The sequence below is a fragment of the Chelmon rostratus genome, chromosome 2 (assembly GCF_017976325.1).
Source record: "Chelmon rostratus isolate fCheRos1 chromosome 2, fCheRos1.pri, whole genome shotgun sequence".
In the NCBI taxonomy this organism is placed as follows: domain Eukaryota; kingdom Metazoa; phylum Chordata; class Actinopteri; order Chaetodontiformes; family Chaetodontidae; genus Chelmon; species Chelmon rostratus.
The window spans coordinates 11,889,733-11,913,117 of NC_055659.1; the positions used below are offsets into that span (position 1 = coordinate 11,889,733).

Below are 23,385 nucleotides of genomic sequence, written 5' to 3' on the forward strand. Positions count from 1 at the left end.
AGTCTCAGCAAAGGTGAGCTTGTGTTTGTATCACTGTGGAAGGGAGGGGATGTTTATCCATGCCTGACTAAAAGTTAAAATACTCACAGTAAATCAGAATTCTGAGATTTTAAATGAAGATGTGGAAACTGGGAAGTATTTTAAGGGTTGGTTCGAATTTAAAAATCAGAAGTCTAAATTCTGACTTTTTAAAACAAAAATATGAGATTGTGAAAGTGCAATCATGCTAGCAGCTACTTGAGACTGAGCTAAATGCTAACATCAACATGCTAACATGTTCAATGTTTGTATATATAAATGGTAGCTCATAATGTTGATTTCATAACTCCTGATCATAACATTTAATCTAATTTTGACTCACTATAGTATTTGTATTATTGTCTTTCAAATATTTAAACAATCCTCCTCTGTTCCAGGCATAATTGGGCTTCCATGCTTTTAGGGATTATAATAAAATGAGGAAAAAAAATAAAACAGTCCCTGAATGTTGTTACTGAGTTAAAGAAACCTCTTTGCATTTACCTGTGACCCTAAAGAGCTGAGTAAACTGCAGACAACATCTCACTTGATAGCGGATGATATTTCTGGTGTGGGAGATGATTATGTTGATAACTGTTCTGTATTCCCACAGCCCATGCTATGACACACAGTTTTTGTACATGCAGGTGTGTGGCAGTGGGAGTGATGCTGCAAAACGTGGGAAACTCCTCTCACATTCCCAGGACTGACAAATATTCACTCCTTGGCCAGTCTGGGCTCAGAGTGACCATCATGCGGCAACAGTGGCGGCTGATTCTGGCTGTGGGTGAGTGCATTCGCTGTTCAAGAAACACTACCTTCTTTGCAGCTCTTGCATGTGTATGTGTCTCTTTCTGTCTTTTGGTTTATTTTCCATGTTATATTTTGATTGTTTAATGAATTATAATTTGCAGTTTCATGGCTGATCGCAATCGTAATTGCTGAAGCGTTGTATATTTGATACTGAAGTGACAGTTCAGTAGGTGTGTGCCTGCTGCAGCTCATAATAATGAAATTATAATGATACAATCATCACCTGACAAAACACGATTAGCTGATGAAATTTAGAATTTAAGAAATTAGGCATTTAGGTCTTTATTAACTCCCTCCATTGGATACTGTTTCAACACTCTGTAAACTCCAGATTTTAATCTTGAAGAGAAGTTGTAGCTATGAATATATCTACCTCCTTTGAGTCTTGCTTTTGCTTAAAATGAGTGCTGCATAAGTCAATACATGTATGACTAGGTTTAAGGGAAGAGGTGGGTGTGCTACCATTGTATGCCCTGTAACTACAGTGCTCATTCAATGTTACTGGAAGGTGTTTCTTTAGTGGATCATATCACCTGTAGCATTAAGCATCAGGAAAGAACTTTTACGAGAACAGATGCTATGAACAGTAAATCACCAAAATTATTTGTGAGGGAATTTTTTTGAGTCAGGAACAGTGTAACAGCAGTAAACTTCTGTGTTGCAAGGAATATTGTGCACATTTCGATTTCTTCTTCTTGACTTAATGACACACAAGTCATACAGAATGAAGTCATAATACTATATCTGCAGGGAAACCTTACACTGAGCTAAAGTTTTGAAGAGTCACCATGAAGCCCAGATCACAAAGCCTACTGCAATGACCAGTGGGAAAAGGTACATTTTACCCAAACCACATCTAACGCAGCTGTTTGCCTTTCTTCCTCCTCCCAGAATGTATCTCTATATGTATTTCCAGTCAGTCTTTTCCTCAGAAGAGACAGTGTGCATTCCAAGTGACTCCCCAGAACAACATATACACAACTGTTGGCAATGTGAATGGGTCGGTGCAGGTCTGTGAGAACACCCAATGCTGTGTAGGCTATTATGTGGTCGTTAATGGACAGCCAACGGTTGACGTTCTTGGTAAGAAACCAATCAAATTTAATAGCTAATCAACATATTACTGATATTAGCTGAAACTGGTTATTTGCTGTAATATGTAGTAAATGTAGGTGAGTCTGAAGGCTCAGAATGGCTCTCATGTTTTTAACAGTCTTATTTTTCTGTTGGAGCTTGTGATATAGTTGAAAAGTCGTGCCCAGATGCAACCTGCAAGGCCCAAACACGCTTCAACGGTCGTGTCATTAAGTGTGTGTGCAACACAGACCTCTGCAACAGCAACATCACTTGGACATCAGAGTCAGAAGAGCCTCTGCTCACCTACTCATACTCTGGAGGTATGATAATAATGAGATAACTAATTATTGAAATATGAAATAATACTTGTTTTTATACCCCTGCCCCCTCACCCCCATCTCCTCCAACAAAAAACACCTTTGACTTTAATTTGAAATTTGACACTTGACTGTCACATGACAGTGATTGGTCAGATTCCTTTTTTAAGCTAATATCATGTTGTAGCTCTTTTTTAACAGGCCGTATTCAGCTAATAATGAAAGATTCAAAGTGATAAAATCATTTACAGATAAGACTAACATACTTTTTGTTTTCTTTTTAGATGAAGCCGTGAAAACTGCTGTAATTCTTGTCGGAACTCTGCTAGTCCTGTGTTTCATGGTCGTTGCTGCCAAACAGAGATGCCTCTTTAAAAAGAAAAGTAAGGTCTTTTTTGTTTTTAATGTCATGGTAGCAGTGCAAAAAATGCATTTATTTTTGCTCGACTAGTTTAATTTTCATTTATTTTTGCCATTTTTTAATTTAACTGTCTACTTTAGTGGACAACATTGAGAAGCAAATTGAATTTGACCTGAGTTGAGTATGCATCATTATAGCAATATATCTCAAGACCTGTTCTTGCCAGAGTTAACGATGACATCATGTAAAGGTTAAAATAATTTTGTTATTATCGCTAATAATGTGTTTTGAATTGCCTCATTTAATACCGTAGCAAAAAGTGGGAGTTAAACTAGAATAAATCAAATGGCATTATAGTGAGTCAGCTGTTGAAATTTGTAGGTGTTGAAGCAGGCACACACACACACACACACACACACACACACACACAAACACACACAGGGAGTTTATTGTTTATTTCATAGGAAGATGGAGTTAAAGGTACAGCTCTTGAATTATCGCTTTCAAGGGCTTACAATTGGGTTCAGATCAGACAGGCTGTATAATTGTTTACAAGAAGTTTTTCTGTATCAAATACTCTCTCTGGATTGGAGAAAAAACATTCTTCAGTCAAGTTTCCACATTTTTCGAAACTCATTTCCCGCTCCCATGATGTCTTTGTTTGACCTTGGAACCTTTCATTCTCTTACTGGACTGGCCTTGGTGTTTTATCTGTGCTATAACACTCCCTTTTACCTTCGTCCTACATTTGTTTCTCTTCAATCAGATTTCTGTCTTTTCTACGGCTAATCAGTCAGGCCAGTTCAAACTGAAAAGTGACTTTATTGTAGAGCCAGATCACCTTCAATAACTGTGTCTTGATTACAAGACCTGTCTACTTTATTATTGACAGTATGTACAGTAGAGGAGAATCCACTCGCCCCTGATGATTACAATGTCTCACTTCTGTGTTCCTGCGAAACACCAAAAGCCTCTGAGATTGACGTTGCTAACATTGAGCTACAGCAGGTAAGCCGAGCTATCACGTGGAATTAATCTGTGTGGCCAGCAGTTTGCAAAGTATTGGTAAATCTTATCACGTGATACACTCACCATGTACTGTCATTTTATCCAAATGTTGATACTTTTTTCCAGATTGTGGGCCATGGGCAATTTGCAACTGTTTGGCAGGGGAAATACCAGGGATCCGTGGTGGCTGTGAAAGTGTTCCCTCCTGGCTGGAAACATAAATTCACTGCAGAGAAGGAGGTTTATGAGCTACCACTCATGAAGCATGCTGGCATTGTACAGTTCCTGGGCACTGGGATGAAACCGGATGGAGGCGGTTGGCTCATTGTCCTGCAATTTGCTGAACGTGTGAGTGGCAAGCAGTCGTTAAAGGAAACATTGATATGTACTTTTACATTTTCTTCACTCTCACAGCTCTTGCAGTGTCATTTTCAGCAAATTAGACCAGTGACAACACCAAAATTGAAGTTTCTTATAACTTTCAAATTGTTGACCTTTCTTCACTCTGATTGTTATGGCCATTCTATACTTACATTTTAAGAGTAGATATAACTTTTCACTTTGTCCCTTCACCTCAAAGGAGCTGTAAGCGTTTCCATTCATTTGTTCTGCTCAGGGGAATTAGCATGTCTTCTGTTGGGAGCTGGATTTGTAATGTCCACATGGCCCAGTGAGACAAGGTGGATAACGTGTAGACATGATTACATGAATATTTTAAATCTAGCTCACCTTGTACAGTCTAACACACCACATTCTCTCCTTGCTGTATACCTGAAGCTGCTGTAGGCTCTTTGATGCTGACATTCTTGGACATTAATAGCTGTCGTCCCTTTGATTTCAGGGTACTCTCCACTCCTTTCTGCGTGAAAACACCAACAACTGGATGCTGTCTTTGAAGCTGTGCCAGTCTTTATCACAGGGACTTTCCTATCTTCACTCTGACCTTTGCAGACATGGTATTGGCCAGAATATTAGTGTGACAAATGTGTTTGTGTGTGTATGTGTGTGTGTCTATGTCTTGTGCATGTTACATGTCAACCAAAGTATGACTAATGACTAGCAATTTATAATTTGATTGAGCTGTTATCTGATTAAATGTATCAAGGTGACTGGGTTCTTATAAAGAAAAGCATAAGGCTGCATACAGCTAAGATTACAGGGATTCATAATTATAAACAGTAAACAGGCTTCACAGTTAAACTGCATTGTAGAGGGGGAGGAATTTGAGCTATTTTCATGTGGCTTAACCACTGGGAGGCCAATAAGTTTAATAGATAAACTACGATTAATTTTTGATCCATGAAGTCCGCTGCAGTTAAATAACCAAACATATCAGAATCTTCTCATTATGTCAAATTACAATATGCCTTTTCTTGCAGATGTGCATAAACCTCCTGTGGCCCACAGAGACTTAAGCAGCTCTAACGTGCTCGTGAGAGCAGATGGTACCTGCGCCCTGTGCGATTTTGGATGCTCCACCATCCTGCGTCCTTTTTCAGGACATCGCTGCAGGCAGGGCCACACAACAAACATGGAGGTGAGCTCCGGGTGGAAAACCTGCTCAACTGCAATGTCTAATACATACAAAACACCAGGTTCAAATATGTGTCCATCTGCAGGGTCATGCTCAATTGGGCACGCTGCGCTACATGTCCCCTGAGATCCTGGAAGGCTCTGTAAACCTGCAAAACACCTGGTGTCTCATGCAGGGGGACATCTATGCTTTGGCACTGCTGCTGTGGGAGATCTGGATGCGCTGCTCGGATTTATTTGAAGGTAGCCATCCTTGATCAGATAGATACATGCATATATACTATACATACATACAGTACATACATGCACAAAACAGAATAACTACAGTAAATAAATAATACACTAAATATAGTTGTAAAATAGAATAGAAATAGCAATTTAGTAGAATAAAATAGTTTTACTTAATTGATGTTTATTTAACCAGGTAAGTCCGCCTGAGGTAACAATGTTATTAAGACTAAAATAAGTGAAGAACTGAGACACATAACACAAAACAATACGAAGAAATTTAAATGAGCAAAAAACAAACTGAGATTAAGTACAGATAAAGACATGATTGTCGTTGGATATTAAACAGTATTAGCTTTGCATTCAATATTTGTACAATATAAGACTCTATGAATAATTTCCACTACGTATATGCAGATGTTGATCTTCAGGGTCAGAAAGATGCAAATGAAAAGCAGATGACAGATGACTCCGTGATACAAGAGATGTGATGAACGAATGCAATAAATAAATACACAAGTCCAGGTGAGCAGTCTGTCATCAGTGTATGTAGCCGTGACTGGCAGAGGAGCCCCCAGTCAGCACTCGTTGTTCAGTGCGATGGCGGCTGACAGAAATGACTTCCTCAAGCATTCCTTGTCACAGAGCAGCTGAAGTCTCTGACTGAAGGTACTCCACTGTTTGAATAGTATGTTGTGGAGAGAGTTTAAGACATTATTCATGATATTTAACCACCACCAGATCTGAGGTAATCTGAATAATCATGAAAAAGCCATCAGTAATTCAGAATTGCTACTGTAATCCACAGAAACTCTGTACTTCATGAAGATCTAACCATTCTGAATGCCACACATCATAATAATTTATGAAAACTAATAAACAATCAATCAATCCATGCAGTCAGATTTTGACAAAATCTGTTTTTTACCTTTTTTTTTTTCGGTTGATCAGTGTCACCAACTTTACCTTGGTGCTCTGTTGGATACACTTTACTTGTGTTGTGGTACTAACGGGATGTTAAAATTCATGTAAATGTCTCCATCTGTAGGCGGTATTGCTCCACCGCATCTGTTGCCTTATGAATCTGAGCTGGGAGCCAGTGTAACTCAGGAGAGCCTCATCCTGTATGTGTGTCACATGGACGAGAGACCCTCCATACCTCCACACTGGGAGATGCTACCACAGGTATTCTTACACCTGGTGCTACTTTTTTGTATATGCAGTTTGTGTGATGATAGAAAGTGTCTCAATGTATTGACTATGTATTTTCACAACTTTCAGGCATCTGTGCTGCAGGAGATCCTGGCAGATTGTTGGGACCGTGATGCCGATGCCCGCCTGACTGCTCAGTGTGTTGCAGACAGATTGTCCTCTCTTCAGTCTTGCAGCTCTCCATGACTTTTTTCCTTTTTCATCTCCAGGCTGACTTCTTGTAATCTACATATCAAGCATTTGTGCTGTCGTCTTTGTGTCAATATGTGTGAGCTTTTTAGTATATTTTCATCAGTGTGAATTGTATAGATAGCTTAGCCAGATAGTTTCCATAGCTCTCCTTGTTCTATTACATACTTATAGCTGGTTGAGTGAATTGTAAGTAAGGTACATTTTTACATTTGGAATATTGATAAGCGTATCCATAATGAAAATGATTATTTTGGAGAAAGAACAAAACTCTCAGCTATAGGTTTGTTTGTATTGTTAACACAGTTTTATGTAACCACAATATATGATTTTGGTTTTGTGTCTAAATAATAAAAAGATAAAAAAGATAAAAGTGGAAGTTACACTTAAAGTAATATGCCTTTTTCACAGCACACATTTTGACTTGTCAGAGCATGATGTTACATTCAAGAGTTTCTAAAAATGTTTGATTTGATTTTTTTGTTCAAAAGAAATGTACTAAAACTATAGAGGGCCCTGTGTTGCATGCTGAGTTACTTAACCTGGTTACTACACTAATGGATGTATGTGTGACTGTGGAGTATGAGTCATAGCGGTTTCAAGTCAGGTTTGTGTGTGTCATCATGGGCAAACCCCACCCCAACAACAATATCGGTTGGGATCACTTCCACCATGATTATCTTTTCTCACGCAGAAACACGTAGAACAACATTTCATCCAGCGCTTCCTGGATTGCTGCCAATCATGAGCGAGGGCTTTAACAACGGGCGTGGCTTCCTGCTGCGTTTTCAGCTGCTTCCGTGGATATCAATGCGGAAGACAAACAGGGAGCTCAGAATTCCTGACAGGACTTGAAGCAAGCTTTTAAGGTAAGCCCGTGGAAATGTAGTCATTGACAAACAATGATTAGAAATGGAGTGAGTGGAACAAGACGAAACCACAACAATCCGATGATTTAGAGCTGTTTCATCACATCGTTACCTGTAATATAGAGTTTAATCGAGCAGGTGTTGCGAAATTACTGTTGGTGGTTGAGGCATTACACCACAGTTTAGACACCGTGTTACAAACTTTATGACCCGAGATAAACGACTTTGTGTAGTAAGGTCTGCAAGAGGTACAGTTTGCCATTGAAGTATTCTGTTGTTATAAAGTTTCAAGACATAATGACCTCACTTTATTTACCAACACTGTTAATTAATGAATATTAGGTTTACCTAATAGACTGCAACCAAGTGTATGTCTGGATCTCACAATAATTCTTAACCCAAGCAATAAAATTTCAATTAAGAGTAAATCTAAAAGTCACTGCTGAACGCATAAGTTTTGACAGCATGTGGGCATTCATGTCTGATGTAAAAAGAAGGGCGGTTATCATGTGTTCTGACCTTTGAAGTCATCATCTTCTTGACCTTTGATACTGTAAGGTAATAAGTATTTACAGCCTGCTGGAAAAAGGTATTACACCAATGGGAATTTTTTATATGTCAGCACATAAAGCAGATATATAAAACAACCAGGTGTGACAGATACAAAAGATTTTTTAAAATGCGCGGGGACTTGTTTGAATTTGATAGAATCATAGCCCACATATTAAATTATAGAAGATACAGTGTTGTTACACCCTTCATAAAACTTGCTTTATTCATAGAATGTAATTTTACTTCATTATATGTTAACTGCATTTATTTTCTTATTGCTTCCTCAGGTGAAGTGTTTGACCTTTCAGGTGAAAAAGAAACACAATGTGGCCAAATCAAGGTAGGATATCATACATACCAGAATAATTACTTTGCCTTTGTTTTATGTTATTGGTGGTCTGACTGAAAAGGTGTGTATGGTGCATTCTCATGGCTTGTCAGGTCCTCCCCCTCCAGTGGGCCCACCAAACCCTGCCTACCCTCCTGGCTACAACCCTGCATATCCTGCTGCACCTGCACCAGGAGTCCTCCCCCAGCCTGGTCAGTACCCGGCTGGTATGAATCCACCCATGGTACCAAATGCACCTCCAGGGCTGATGCCTTATCCAGGACCTCATCCTCCCATGGCTCCAGGTGGATATCCAGCAGTCCCTCCTGCAGGTGTTTACCCTGGTCCATACCCACACTCTCCAAAAGGGGGTCACCACAAAGGTCACCACAAAGGTCATCATAAAGGTCATCATGGAGGGGTAAATCCCATGACTGGAGCATTAGGAGGAGGATTGGCAGGAATGGGAATGGGGTTGGCCGGACATGTAGCCCACAAAAAGGTGAAGAAGATGAAGAAAGCACATAAGGGGCACAAACATGGGCACCACAAACACGGCAAGGTGAGACTGGGTTTAACAATACGCCACATAAGAGCCATTTGAAATGGCCCCTCCTGCAGGTGAAGTATTGATTTCAATGCTAGATAAAAAAGATGCAAAAAATGCACACACAAGGCCCACACAAGGTTTAAGAGACAGTGAGACACACCTAACTCAAGTATAGCTAATAAACAAAAGCTGCATCAGAAACCAATGGGCTTTGCCTTTCACAGGTGGAACAAAGGTGAGATATTGATCTGTTTTATGGCTAGACTGGCTTGAAATTTTTGAATGTGGTTGAGCCTGAGCAGTGACAGTTATCCATGATCCATTACTATCTATGACGACAGGTTTGTCATTGTCCTTAAAAATAGCTAGACGACAATAACCTTCATTCTTAACCTTTCACCGACTCAGCAGAAACTTTGCATATGTAAAGTGCAGCCTAAAATACATGAAACATCCATTGTTTGTGTTTATAACTCTTAATGTATTAAAATATGAATACATATATGTTTTTCTTTGTCTCCACAGTCCTCCAGCAGCAGCAGCAGCAGTAGTAGCAGCAGCAGCAGCAGCGACTCAGACTGAGACCACCAGTTCAAGACTAGGCTTTCACAGAAACGCTGCTTTGCAAAAGGGCAACCAGAGTATTAACCATAAACACACAAACATCATGCTTATCACTTTAATAGGATTTCTGTGAAAATGCAGTACTTTATCATATCTTGCATGGGATCATATCATATCTTGTATTTTGGCTGTATTGGCATTCATTCTATGTTTTGAATTACTTGCCTTTTCTTTTTTTGTGGTGTTTGTATTATTAGTGCATAAACATACTGAAATAATAACAAAACTTTGTTTTGTTTGAAAAAAAACTAACATTGTGATATAGTAAAAGAAAATATGTAAACTATGTTTTCTTTCTTTTCTTCATTTTTTTTCTAAATAACCTAGAGATGGAGAATTATACAGATAGAGTCTTTATTTAGGCTTATAGAGTCTGTTATCGTGCATTGCTTTGTATCTGCACTAATTGTAATTATATATAAAGGGTCTTTACTTAATCCTGCTCAATAAATGGGTGTAAATAAAAAGTCCAACGATGGTGAATGATTGAAGTTATAAACCAATTGCAATACACTTTACGCCCACTAGTAGCCCTGTAAGTATACAAGTATTTTACAGTCTATGGTCTTTTCACTAAGTTTCTTAATATGAGCATAGCAGAAACATTAACATATACCTGCTTGGTATTAAAGGTTTAAAAACATGTAAAACACGTGGGCCATCGGTTATTTCCAACAGCAGACGATTTTTATTGTGACGTTTCAGACCAATCAACAATTTTCTATCATGCGCAATAACTCTTCTCTTTAAATTATATACTTTCATTTAACCAGCCATATTGTAGCATAATGTCCAACAAACGTGCTACTATAACTTTTTTTTCCGGACGTGAATTTGGGGCATCTTCGGGTCAGCTCGGTATGGGGGTTTGGGTTGGGTGAAAGGGGAAAGTTCAGAGGTGATAATTTTGTTGTCTTTGTGTAAAGGAGTGGAGCTCGATCTCACATCACTCTTCCCTCTTCCCCGAGTCCTTTCTAAACTCTCCCCCGGGTTTCTACCCTCCCGAACCTCTCCCCTTCTACCCTTACAACCCCAACCCTCCCCCCGATCACTTACCAGCACACGAATCAGGTGAGTTTTATTTTGATGTTTGGTGTTTTTATATTTTTGTTGTGATCAGAAGTAACGGAAAGAAATCGCGCCCAGCAGCTAGCCGCTGCTTGTCCAGCATGCTAACGGGCCTCGTGATGATGAGCACGCAGTCTCCGGACTGAATCATTTGGCTAGCTTAGCTAGTCGCGAGAGAGTTTGCTTTTAATGGCGTATTAAAATGTTTTTCTGCTGTTTAGTTCCTGTAATTGATAAATAGAGGACCTAACCACCATGCCACAAAAGCTGCCGATATGTGGTCAGCTATTAATAACGTTGACTATTTAAGCTAACTAGCTAGTTTTGCTAAGTAGCGCACGCATGCTTCATTCATTTCCCAGCACGGCGAGCAACCAAAATGCTAAAAGGCTAACAGACTTACAACAAGCGCTAATAGTTAAATGGACTTACTCTAAGCCAAATAACAGACGCGAAGTAAGCAATTAGATATTTGCTCTTCGTGCCGGACACACTTGTGAATGTATTTTACGAAATATATGTAACTGTGGTGATAAGGCAGTTATTGTACGCACATTTGTTGATAAACTTGATGCATGGCTAATGATGAAGCCATCGTTAGCATACGAGTCATATGCTTTTCAGTTAGCATTGCGATGGATTCAGTGCTAATTAACTTGTTTGAAGTCCGATAACTTGGATCGAAGCAGCTTTCAGATGTTTGACAACAAATCAGCCCAACGAGCAGCATGTAAGTTGCTTGTCACTGTCAAGTAAGCCCGAAACCATATTTATGATACTTCGTAGTACGCATTCGTTTTCATAAACATTGAGGTTAGCATAAGCTATGGCAGATTTATCATGTTCCTTTCATGAATTAGTTCATTTTTATGTTCGAAGGGGTAATTGGTCAAATGGAAAACCAAACATAGCCCTCATATATTTGCAAATTTATCATCTGACGTTACGCATTTAGCCAAAGGTTGTTACATGGTCTGATGGGATTTAAGGAAATGCTATTTGATTGCTTAGCAAACTAGGTAAATGGCATCCAGGGGTTTTCTCATACTTTGTGTAATGCTGCAAATGTAAATCTGTGGCCATATAGTAACGTTATATCTGTATACAACCAGAGTATGCTGATGAATGGAAACGGGAAGAATCTGCAGTTCTTAAGAACTATGAAATCTCTGTAGGTCAGAGTATGCCACAGTATATTAACCAATGTTAAGATGTGAAAATGTGTGTGTGTGTGTATTTATATATATATGTATGCACAAACATACACATGCTGGGAGAGAGAGAGAAGCGCCACTTTAATACATGGACTTACATGCACACCACGTCTTACTGTTGTTATCCCTGATTATTATACATATTTTAATTTGGGGGGGGGCTTGTTTATTTTCATTACAGAGTTGCAGTTCGGTCTTGTCACATTATCATCCTTGGTATAAAATGTCTTGTTTGCTTTGTGTGTGTCCCCCTTTAGATCCATCTCTGTGACCAAAGACCCCAGTTCTGTACAAACAAATAGATTGCAGTTATGGACTCCGGTGTGATTGAAGGAGGACTCAATGTCACCCTTACCATTAGGCTGCTCATGCATGGCAAGGTGAGGTTACCCATCAGCTGCTTGTGCTGGCATTCTAATAGTCTATGACATTATATTTATGGAAATGAAAGTTCCTCAGGGATATATAAGCAGGCACTTTGATGTGATGAGCAAGGTTATTGACTTGGTCATTGGATCTTTTACCTCAAAGCAAGGTGGAATGGTGTTTGTTTCACATAGGAGACCATTTTTTACCTTGTGTCTAAATGTGTAATTTCCCAAGCTAGACACTTTGCTAAAATGTTAATATGTTCCTCTTTGCTACTTTTATGCTGCTTGGTTATTTAAGAAATAATAGGCTGTTTGTCTGAGAACGGAGTTATACTCCTCTTAAATAAGCAGTTATGTCCTTTATATCCTCAAAATTGTGGAGACTCCTCCCCTCCATTACTCTCTGAATGATCACAGGTTAAATGTTATTACTCACAGCCACTTCTACATATCTGGCACGTGGAAAAATTTGCTACCACGAGGCATGACATTGCATTTGCAGTTGTCGTTAATCTCATTCGGCTTCATAGCCACGCACTTGTTGCATCTTGAGTCCCACAGAGGCCTGCTGTTATTGTGGTTTTAAATGCTGAGATTCCATGTCACAAGAAGCAGCTGCTCAAAATCTGATACTGAAACGTCAGTTTATACTGCAGACATGCAAAGTGACATTCAAAAAAATGATCCTACAAAAGCTCTGTTAGCTCGTAGCATCCAAAAACAGGCCCCAGCACTAGGATTTAGCAGCCTACAGACACTGTGTGGTTGACTGGATCTCACCATGGGTAACAGCACCATCTTCAGTCTGTGTGGGATCAGACAGAACAAGAACTGCCCATGGTAGAGACCAGTGGAATTCATGATGAATCCAGGTTGTTTGAGTGTCTTCCTCAATTCAAAGACCACCAGTTGAACCATTTATAATAAACTATGTCTATTTTGATTAGCGTCTGATCAGAGGGAGCATCTATAACCTCTATAGTGGATCTAGTGACCATGACCACTGAGGAATTTCTGAAGGAGGTGCACTCACTGTAACAACTTCTTGTTGTCCAAGTGTTGGGGAAACCATATAGCCTTGTTTATGAAAGGTTCTTCATTGTCTAATAAACAAGTCAAGCTGTAGCTAGAGAAGTTAGATGGGTCAAACTCTATGGGAGTAAAAAGTGACTGGTATTTAATTAAAAATATTTTTTTCTCTTTCCTATTTTAGGAAGTTGGAAGTATTATCGGAAAGGTAAGCTGCTGTTCAGTTCAACAGCAGTTTTGATTGTCTGTCATTATTTGAAGTTTTTTTTAAGTGGAAATTTGACTTGATTGTATTTTCTACGAACAGAAAGGTGAATCTGTGAAGAAGATGAGAGAAGAGGTGAGAGCTTTTTCTATTATTTCTTTACTCCAGTTATGGCAAAGTGCAAATGGATGTCATGTTATTACTAATGTTGTCTACACACTATGTGATTTTTAAAGTTGTCAGATTGCTGTACTGATCAACTGTGTTAAGATGGAGTGCCTTGATGGTTTCGCTTGCACATTACATAAGTGATTGTGTTACAAGAAATTTCACTGCGAATAATCCCTGTCAAGTCTATCTGGTTTCCAAACTACATTTAGTCAAAACACATGAGAAATCGGCACTGCTGACATTGCCAGTCAAAGTCACTCATGGGCACCAATTTGTCTTGGATCTGTCAGCGAGTTGTGTCAACTCAGTACAGGAGGCCACAGTTGGTAGATTTGCACTGAATATCTTTTCTATAGTAAGGCTTCCAAATTGCTTTTGTCTTTGTAGAGCGGGGCTCGCATCAACATCTCTGAGGGCAACTGTCCTGAGAGGATCATTACTTTGGCAGGTCCAACCACCGCCATCTTTAAAGCATTCTCCATGATCATTGAAAAGCTGGAAGAGGTAGGTCACAATTTATACTGACTAATGGATTCACAGGTTACCAGTAATCAGCCCAAACACAAATTCAATTAATCTTGGTCTCCACTTTTTCTCCAGGACATAAGCAGCTCAATGACAAACAGCACAGCTACCAGCAAGCCCCCAGTGACCCTACGCATTGTGGTGCCTGCCAGCCAATGTGGCTCCCTCATTGGGAAAGGTGGCTGCAAGATCAAGGAAATTCGAGAGGTATACATAGGGAAGAGTATGTAATACAAAACGTATAATACAAAACCGTCTGAATTCCAATGCTGACGGTCAACTTTCTACCTGTGAAAGTTATTCAAACAACCGCTAATATGCAGCAGGTCTTGAACTTAATTCCGGTCGTGTGTTCCAGTCAACTGGTGCTCAGGTACAAGTGGCAGGAGACATGCTCCCCAACTCCACGGAGCGAGCCATCACCATCGCTGGCACTCCCCAGTCGATAATTGAGTGTGTGAAGCAGATCTGTGTGGTCATGCTCGAGGTAAGTGGACTCATGAAAGCAATGAAGCAAATGATGTGGCAGCTGTTAACCTGCAAATTAATGATGTGAAATAGTGTGATCTCTGGGCCTGTGGCTGCTGTGTGTTAGGTTTGGACCAGGGATGTCTGAAGCTGATCCACAAGATTGGGGCCGTAGTGTTTTACAGATATTGTGAAATCACTATTAAGCAATCTACAAAATATTGGATGACTGTAATATTTACTGTATATTCCCAATCCAAAAGTATTGAGCTGTCAGGCATATTTCAATTTCAATTTCAATTTTGTTTGTCTAGGGATGAATGTGCAAATGCAGCTGAATCCCATAGGAAAATGTAAACATCAAATTGAGACTTCATATTGGCACACACTCAGAGTACTGTGATTGGAACTGGGGGACCAAATTGAGACATCCCTGATGGAGCTGTGGCTTTTTTGTAAAGATTATACTTCTGATGTTGCAACAGTTATTGCTTGTACTGGCAGTGGTGCACTACATTTGTAATTTAAAAAAAATAATAATTCAGATTTTGCAGCAATCGTATGATAACATGGGTAGTAATGTAATTACACATCCACCTGTTTTGTCTCCTGTACAGTCTCCCCCTAAGGGGGTCACTATCCCCTACCGACCCAAGCCTTCAGGATCCCCCGTCATCTTTGCAGGCGGACAGGTACATATTACACTTCAGAGGGACACAGACTCCCCTTTTCATTCATGATACTTTTGGGAGGTGTTTATTGGTTCAGTTGTCTGTTATTGTGGCTTGTAGCAGCATGTGATGCATATTTGTGCAGAATGTGATTGGAAATTTTAATATGTGATGAAAGCTCTGATTGCATACTTATTTCAAAGTAAGAGACATCTCGATGAACAAATCCAGTTTTGACACCTGCTTATGGTTGGGCATAATATTGAAGAGTGGCTACAGAGGGTATTAAAGTTGAGGAAACAGAGTTGCTCATACCAGTTGTTTGACAAGAGGATCAACAGCTTTTGTAGTCTGATAACCATAAGACATTTGCCTTAGAGGCAGCTTGTAACATTGCCTTCTCTCTGTATTTTTCCCAAGAATTTGTTTTATTGTCTTAGAGGTGTGGTGGCCTATTTCCCACTATTGTCGGTCTGAACCAAAATGCTTTCTGGCTCTTGTTGGCCTAACATTACAAGGTCTTTATCTCACACAATACCTTTTTTATCCTTTGTAAATAAGATTTCTCCTTCCAGTTTTCCTTAACTCCACTACAACATATCTGAAGATTTCTCTTTTCCCAGAAATGTGGAGACTTTGGACAAGACATGTGTGTTGATATTCTTTAAAGGATATTAGTTCAGTGTAGGCTTTGATGTGTTGAGTCTTCAGGATATATTTATATATTAGGAGAGATGTAGCTGGAGAGGTAATGTAATCAAAATCAGATGTGAGGCCTATGAAAGCTTTGTTTTCATTTGTTTCAGGCATATGCCGTACAAGGACAGCACGCGATTCCACAGCCAGATGTAAGTGCAGTAGACATTTTTACATGACCCCCCCCCCACTCCCACCCATAATTACAACTGTCTTCTTCCAAAATGTGCAATCACCCGCCCCCCCACGCCTCGTTCTACAGTCTATAACAGTAGTTGAACTTACCCCTTACTTTATTTTTGACCTACTATTATCAGATTTTGTAACCATTCAGAGAGCAGCACTGTTACTACTTGATGTTTGTATAGTTCCACAGTTGACTGGCAGTCAGTTTTTAATTAAACTGACATTTGTTGTTTGTGTTTGTCCAGACTCTCCACTGTTCCGTGAAGAATAATCTGTTCCTGCTGCTCACTCTTTTCTGTTTTTCCTGTTTTTTCCTGTCTTGTTTCACATGCCTCGTTCATCACTCCCAGATAAACATGTGGTTCTTTTTTCCCCACCTCTTCATTAACCCTTCATTATTAGTTTGTGCTCTGCCCACTGGTCTCTTGACTCAATTAATCTCTCTCTCTCTCTCTTTTAATGAGCTTTAGATGTTCCATCAGGAGTATTGGATGTGATCATATATTTTTAGTCTAACCTGCCGCTGAATAGTGGCAGCAGAGCAAGGAAGTACCAGTCAGATATTGTGTAAACATGAAAACATTTATACAATTTTGTGTTTTATTTTTAGGCCTTCAAGCAGTGTGATCACCTAGTCTATGTAATTAGTTTGTCTTAAAACTAGAGTGTGTTTTATATAATGTAATTTTCCCTAAGTTTGTGGAAGACTTATAGTAGGGACATGTATTAGATGGGGGTTTGGGGGTCCTCCCCTGAGAAAAGTCCACATTTTTCGATTAAAAATATGCAGTTTCACATAATTTTGGACCATTACTATGACCGTATCTGTTTACAAAACTGTTTACAAAATACATAAATAAACACCCAAAAATCTTAAAGAAATCCACTGGTGACCAACTACAACCATTTGATCTGAGAAGAGTCATTTAGTCAGTTTTGGTCCTGATGATGATGATGATATTTTGAGGGAACAAAGGCCAGGTTATGAAGGCCGTCCAATAAAACAATGAGTTTAAGTCCACGGAAATCATGAAATATAATACACACATTAACCTATAATACCTGTTAAACACATAAGACTTAGGCCAGTGGGCCTTGCTCGTGTGTCAGCCTTGTTGCATTAAATGCTGTTTCTTGGATTATTTGTTCGCTAATTTTTAGACTTTCTTGCCTCTGCTCAGTCGACCCCTCTCTTCTCAGAAGAAATTATGTCTCCTGGTTTGTGCTAGATTTATGTGAAACCAAAATCATCATAAATAGCATGGTTTTGCAGCTGTTCATAACAGGCTCGAAATCGAACCCACCATTGATGAAGTGATGTTGTCCAATAAGAATTCAGAATCTCAACCAAAGACACAGTTGTCTAAAAACTGTATTGACAGAAAAGAGGAGCAGGAGAAAATGCTGAAATCAGCTGGGGCAGCGCAGGAGGGGCATCAAGGCCACTGTGGCCACAGGGCGTATAATGTTTTGAGGGGCATAAGGCCAACTGAGGGGCCACAGCAGCCATGCCCCCCCTGGTCCCTGTGAAATATCTGCCCCGTCCTCCACATTGATTTATGTTCATTTGGCTTACATTGGATACGGTGCCTAAACAACAACCCTGTAAAGTGATACAAGAACCTGTGATCACCTCCTTAATTCGTTTTTCCAGCTATAGTGGTGATAACTGGTGATGCTAATTCATAATACAGATTGAGAGCTCCCTAACTTTGCCCTGAAGGCTGTCGGAAAGCATGACCAAGAGATGCAGCCTGCACTATGGAGGAATACCTTTGGGGTACCCCACAGAGTCATATAACACACAGGTTGTCAGACAGCAGTTATCCATGTAGAGAAATCTACACACAGCAGTATGATGTGACTTGTCTTTGTGATGTGTGCTGTGTCTTCTTTTTTTGTTTCTTTTTCAAGGTTTTTTGTGTTGCTGTCTGTACTGACTGTGATGTTTTTGTTCTGTTTTTCCCTCTTCCTGTGTTTTCCATTTCCTCCATTTCTCTCCCTGCCTCCTCTCTCACTCTCACAGTCTTCCTCTGCTGCTATCTCTCCACAGCTCACCAAGCTTCACCAGTTGGCTATGCAGCAGAGCCCCTTCCCCATCGCACCAAGCAACCAGGGATTCACTGGTATGCAACACAACTAAGGCCCACCGGCTTTCAATGCAACATTTTGTCAATGCGTGAGCTTTAAAAGTCAGAATTTGTTGGACACAAGCTCAAAATCAGCTAGGTTGTTTTAGTACATCAAACTCATCAAAATCAGATTTGACTTAAAAAAAAGAGTTTGGTGAATGAAACGTCCATTTATCTGTAAAGGTCCTGAACTCCAGCTAAAGTTGGACAAAGTTCAAATGCCTCACTGAAGTACATTGAATATACTCTATGAATGCTTTTCCTTTTGCAAGTATCACATGTCCTTTCATTTCTGTATAATCAGTACAGTTAAATGTTAGTTTTGCGTGTTGTGTTCACTGTCTGGTACGGTGATATTACTGTACCTAATCTCTCACTATATGGCAAATCCATATCTAGGGCTTCACAGTAAATCTCAGGTTTTATAACTCCCTGGCTGGAATTTGGGGCTTTTTAGGCTTATTAAAGTACCATCTGACTTGGTGACTGAACATCAAATATTTTTAGTAACTTAGTTCTACGCACTTCATATTGCATGTATATTGATTTTCACATTTCATCATATTATTTTGGTTATTTATGTCATTGTTGGTTATCGTTTTCTTATTTACCAGGGATGGATGCTTCTGCTCAAACCAGTTCCCATGAGATGACCATTCCAAATGATGTAAGTGCTTCATAAAGTCTATTTTTTTATTCCTGTTAAGAATCGAAGTTGTGGCATGTTGTCTCATTCACAAGTCATTCTTAAAAATTGTTATTGTGCTGTTCAACTGGGATTGAAGTCATCAAGAAGTGAAAACTGGTGTTTGACCAGCTTTTGTGTGTAAAATGCTTTTTTCGAGCGTGTTCATTCCAAGTTGCTAACTTTAGCAGAGGCACAAGTTCATTATGTCAGTCAGAATCTATTAAGCATTCCTGTCACTTACCTTTGCTGCTCCTCCTCACTACAGCTTATTGGGTGCATCATCGGCCGCCAGGGAGCCAAGATCAACGAGATCAGGCAAATGTCGGGCGCCCAGATCAAGATTGCAAATCCAGTGGATGGATCGACTGATCGCCAGGTCACCATCACAGGCTCACCTGCCAGCATCAGTCTGGCGGAGTACCTCATCAACGCCAGGTAAGCTAATAACTTATATACTATGTTAGCTCTCAACAGGTGATTCATTCAGTCACAAGCTTTAAAAAATCAAAACATTGCAGTAGTTTCATTTTAAGGCAAATTATTTGTCTGAAGAGTTCAGTTTAATATATTTTTCCTAATGTCACAATACTGCAGAATTCTATAAAACAGTCAAATAATTGGTATACCTAATATCATATGCAAATGCATAACGGGCCTACCTGCTGCATCAGCTTTTCTAGCTTGGATTAATGGTATTTTTTGGCTACTGCTAATCGTCACTTTGGTGTTGCTAGCTCTCTGTCAGTCTGCACTTGTGTTTTTCCTTTTCTCCCCTTTGCTTTGCTCCGCATTGATCCACCACTAGAGATGTGTTTTTTCTCTCTCTCTCTTTGTGTGTGTGTTTCCTTTTTTTTGGATTAACACATTCATTTCTAATGAAGCTTTTTTTTCTTGTGTTTTGATCACATCCCTGAGTGATTTCCCTCAACCCCTCCACCCTTCCTCCTCCCCCTCCTACCCCCCATTGCTCACCAGCTTGCCCTGTGATCCATCCCGACTGTGTTGTCCCTCTCTCCTTGTCTCTCTTTCTACAGTGTAGAGTCCTCTAAACCTCCTCCCTCCTCCTCCTCCTTGAACCCCGAACAGACCAGCCCGTGCCCTCCCTCCACCTCTACTACTACTACTACTACTACTACCACTACTACTACTACCACCACCTCCTCTGCTGCTACCTCCTCCTTCTCTTCCTCCTCCTCCTCTTCCTCCTGTGTGGTGCCCCCCTCAGCCTCCATCCCCCTGTCCTTGTTGGCTCCAGGGCCACCTCCTCCTTCCTCTTCCTCCTCCTCTTCCTCCTCCACTGATTCCCTGCTCCCCAGCTCTCCTGCCTGTGTGTCAAGTCTCCTCAGTCTCAAGCCCCTCCCTCTCCTGGCCCTCCATGTTGTCAGCGGGGCCAGTAACCCCGCACACCCTCTCCCCACTGAGCCCAAAATCGCCCCAGAGCTGAGCTCCAAGTCTAAAAGACGAAGGCTCTCCCCTTACTAACGAAGGAAACATAAGTCATCTACTACTTAAGTACTGACAATGCTCTTTGTTGTCTGTACCTGCACTTGCTTTTGTATCTGGCTGTGCCATGCCACGCTTAATACGGAAAACGAATGCACACAAACAAGTGTTACACAGCCAGACGGATGGTTGCTGCCATATTTATAAAGTAGATATCTGTAGCTTGATTTGGCCTGTCTCTTACAGAAATTACATGTTGAGTGCATTATATTTTTAAAGGACTTTGAACTTAGCATGGACAGTGAGTTACTTCACTGATTTACTGAAGCATTTCTCTCTTTGTGTAAGCTCTGCTCAGGTAGCGGCTCTCTTTAAGATGTCACATTGTATTCATGGGAATAGTGTTCTTGTAGTGAATTTTAAGCGACTATTGTAAGCGGTCATAATGAAGAGTATAGTATGTATGATGATGGGTTTTTTTTTCTTAATATAAGAAGCAATTGTAATTTCAATTCCAAGTAAATCTGCCCTCAGGTATCAAAGGCACCAAACCACCCTTTATTTGGATCATTTTGTTGATAAAAAAAACACAAAAGCATCAAACTAATTGAGCTTCATTTTAAAGGAATAGTTTGACATTTTGGGAAATGCTTATTTGTTTTCTTGTTGATATTTAGATGATTCATACCAATCTCACATATGTGCAGTAAATATGTAGCTAGAGCAAGCTGTCGGTTCGCTGGCAAACAGGGAAACAGCTGGATCTTTCCAACGGTAATGAAATCTGGCTACCAGCACCTCAGAAGATCAATAATCACCGTGTTTTATCCAGTTTGTGCAATCTGGCCAAAAATCAAAGAGTAAAAACATGTGGTTTTAGGCTGTGCTGGGAACAGTGACTTCTTGGAGTCTCCACTTATTTTTTGATACGGATTATACAAATGAGACACAATATGTTAATTAGTGCGCTTTGGAGGTGCTGCTTGTTGTATTTTGTCACCTTTGGACAGAACCAGGCTAGCCATTTCCACCCGTTTCCATCCTTTACGCAAAGCTAGGCTAACCAGCTGCTATCGCTCTTCACCTCTACCTCTCGGCAACAATGCGAATAAGCGTGTTTCCCAAGTTGTCGAACTATTTCTTCAACACAGCTGCATCACCAAATCGGTTTGAGATCTGACTCTGAACCAGCTGTTGAGAAGAGTTATCACTGACAAGAGGAGTAGCCAAACTGGACAAATTATTATTATTATTTTTAAATATAAATCCGAGCATGCATTTCCTGTTTAATAAATCCAGATGATCTAGCCTTTCATTTTGATTATGTAATGTACAGTAAATGACATGTATCTTGTCTGTCTGATTGCATGCCTTATTCTCTCTCTCTCTCCCTGGTCTCTCGGTGTCTCTCTGTCTGTTTCTCCAGGCTTTCCTCTGAGGCCACAGGACTGGCAGCCAACTGATAAGACACTGCATCTGCACTAAATCTCACTTTTATATCATCGGCTACCATAAATCAGTCAATGCAACTATCCAACTTAAGAGTTTATATATTATACCGCCTCTTCCTCATTTGAAGTCATGTCATCTGCCTCTGATTTGATCCGCTGATTTCGTTATTTATTTTCTTTGTTTTGGTTTTAGTCAAAAGAAGCAAATAATTAGGTTTTTAATTCCCTTTTTGAGTCAGGTTGGAGGTTTTAATGATTTATTATTAGACTTTTTTTCTCCTTTTTTTTGATGGATCCCTTGCTCTCTTCCCTTTTTTTCTTTCTTTACCATCAGAGAAGAGTAGAGTTGGAAAACTCTGAATAGGCATATAGATTTAGTTCTGTACAGTCAGTTTTTTTCTTTAAAAAGGAAAAGACAAAAAAGGAAAAATAAAAAAAAGTATCAAAAATAAGAATAGAGTGACTGTTTTATTCTGTGTTTATATACACGCCCCCCCTTGTTCCTCACCCAGTTCCACAAGTCAGTCTGTCCATTTTATGTCCATACTCACTTGCTTTAAATATACACAGCATTCTCCCCCTTTGTCACCTTTTCAATTGAAGTGCTTGTAACATGGATTACACTTGTGTCACTGAGAAGACGTAGCTGTACATGCACTGTCACAGATTATATTTGGTTATGACGACAGATGTTCTAACACTCACAATTAAATTTATCCAGATAATTTAAAATGTGTATTAGTACGCGTGTCACTTTCCGCCCCTCTGCGTGTCATTCCTGTTTCTTTTCCCCCCCCTCTCCTGGTCCTGAGATCATGTGTTGATATTTTGCTGGGATGGGAGGTTTTGGGGGTTTGGGCTTGGCTCTAGGGGTCGGAAGCAGAGGGTTCTCCTCGCTTTTTTTGTAAAGACTGATATATACTAAAAAATGTTGGAATATTTGTTTTAAATGGAGGAAATATTTTTTTTTAACTACCAAAGGGGGATTAACTCCTGGACACTGACTGATATGTCTATTAAATGTGATGAGGCTGAGAACTGAAACCGTTGAAGCTTTGGAACTAGACAAAGAAAGGGTTGTGAGTTAACACTAGTTTCCTGCTCTTTGCTTTGCTCAAGTCAGAATTTATTTTATTTTTTATTTGCAGGAAAGAAAAAACTTTTGTGCACGTTTTTGAGACTGTAGACCTGGGTGCCACAACATTGTTTAAAAAATACAGAAATAAAGACGTGAAATGCTCAAACCGCAGCTTGTCTTGAGATTTTTGTCACAGACCGAAGCATGCTGAACACACAAGTTGAGCTTTTACAGGTTTGGTTTTATTTTAAATTGTTTCTTAAATATATTTAATGTACAGTTACAATAATGCAGTATAAAAAGCAAACGT

At 39.8% G+C, this 23,385-nt stretch overlaps 3 protein-coding genes across 5 annotated transcripts; all 3 read left to right on the forward strand.

Annotated features, from left to right (window-relative positions):
• Window positions 1–771: 771 nt before the first annotated feature.
• Window positions 772–6,753, forward strand: LOC121622722 (anti-Muellerian hormone type-2 receptor-like). The gene is made up of 11 exons (XM_041959664.1): window positions 772–805; window positions 1,723–1,914; window positions 2,064–2,228; window positions 2,510–2,608; window positions 3,491–3,594; window positions 3,721–3,942; window positions 4,436–4,550; window positions 4,974–5,131; window positions 5,214–5,370; window positions 6,404–6,540; window positions 6,637–6,753. The coding sequence occupies exons 1-11, from the start codon at window positions 772–774 to the stop codon at window positions 6,751–6,753; spliced, it is 1,500 nt and encodes a 499-aa protein (XP_041815598.1).
• Window positions 6,754–7,551: 798 nt separating this feature from the next.
• prr13 (proline rich 13) lies at window positions 7,552–10,149 on the forward strand. Its single transcript, XM_041959468.1, has 4 exons — window positions 7,552–7,625; window positions 8,465–8,517; window positions 8,619–9,067; window positions 9,581–10,149. Exons 2-4 carry the CDS (start codon window positions 8,502–8,504, stop codon window positions 9,635–9,637), a joined length of 522 nt encoding a protein of 173 aa, XP_041815402.1. The 5' UTR covers window positions 7,552–7,625; window positions 8,465–8,501; the 3' UTR covers window positions 9,638–10,149.
• A 443-nt stretch (window positions 10,150–10,592) lies between these two features.
• On the forward strand, window positions 10,593–23,246 carry LOC121614961 (poly(rC)-binding protein 2). Of its 3 annotated transcripts, none has more exons than XM_041949071.1 (13): window positions 10,593–10,750; window positions 12,219–12,341; window positions 13,546–13,569; window positions 13,669–13,701; window positions 14,125–14,241; window positions 14,338–14,469; window positions 14,621–14,749; window positions 15,348–15,422; window positions 16,208–16,249; window positions 18,310–18,409; window positions 19,030–19,082; window positions 19,369–19,538; window positions 21,973–23,246. In XM_041949071.1, exons 2-13 carry the CDS (start codon window positions 12,273–12,275, stop codon window positions 22,007–22,009), a joined length of 981 nt encoding a protein of 326 aa, XP_041805005.1. In that variant the 5' UTR covers window positions 10,593–10,750; window positions 12,219–12,272; the 3' UTR covers window positions 22,010–23,246. The 3 variants fall into 3 exon arrangements, with proteins under 3 accessions (XP_041805005.1, XP_041805013.1, XP_041805020.1); XM_041949079.1 differs by having other exon boundaries at window positions 18,337–18,409; XM_041949086.1 differs by lacking the exon at window positions 16,208–16,249.
• The last annotated feature ends 139 nt before the right edge of the window (window positions 23,247–23,385 follow it).

Excerpts from the sequence above, each read along its gene's own strand:
- LOC121622722 (XM_041959664.1), top strand. The coding sequence starts at position 772 with ATGCGGCAACAGTGGCGGCTGATTCTGGCTGTGG. Across the intron at positions 2,609-3,490 it reads ATGCCTCTTTAAAAAGAAAA|AGGAGAATCCACTCGCCCCT; the intron begins GTAAGGTCTTTT and ends TATGTACAGTAG. Across the intron at positions 3,943-4,435 it reads TCCTGCAATTTGCTGAACGT|GGTACTCTCCACTCCTTTCT; the intron begins GTGAGTGGCAAG and ends CTTTGATTTCAG.
- prr13 (XM_041959468.1), top strand. Across the intron at positions 9,068-9,580 it reads GGCACCACAAACACGGCAAG|TCCTCCAGCAGCAGCAGCAG; the intron begins GTGAGACTGGGT and ends TTGTCTCCACAG.
- LOC121614961 (XM_041949071.1), top strand. The coding sequence starts at position 12,273 with ATGGACTCCGGTGTGATTGAAGGAGGACTCAATGTCACCCTTACCATT. Across the intron at positions 13,570-13,668 it reads TTGGAAGTATTATCGGAAAG|AAAGGTGAATCTGTGAAGAA; the intron begins GTAAGCTGCTGT and ends TTCTACGAACAG. Across the intron at positions 14,750-15,347 it reads TCTGTGTGGTCATGCTCGAG|TCTCCCCCTAAGGGGGTCAC; the intron begins GTAAGTGGACTC and ends TCTCCTGTACAG.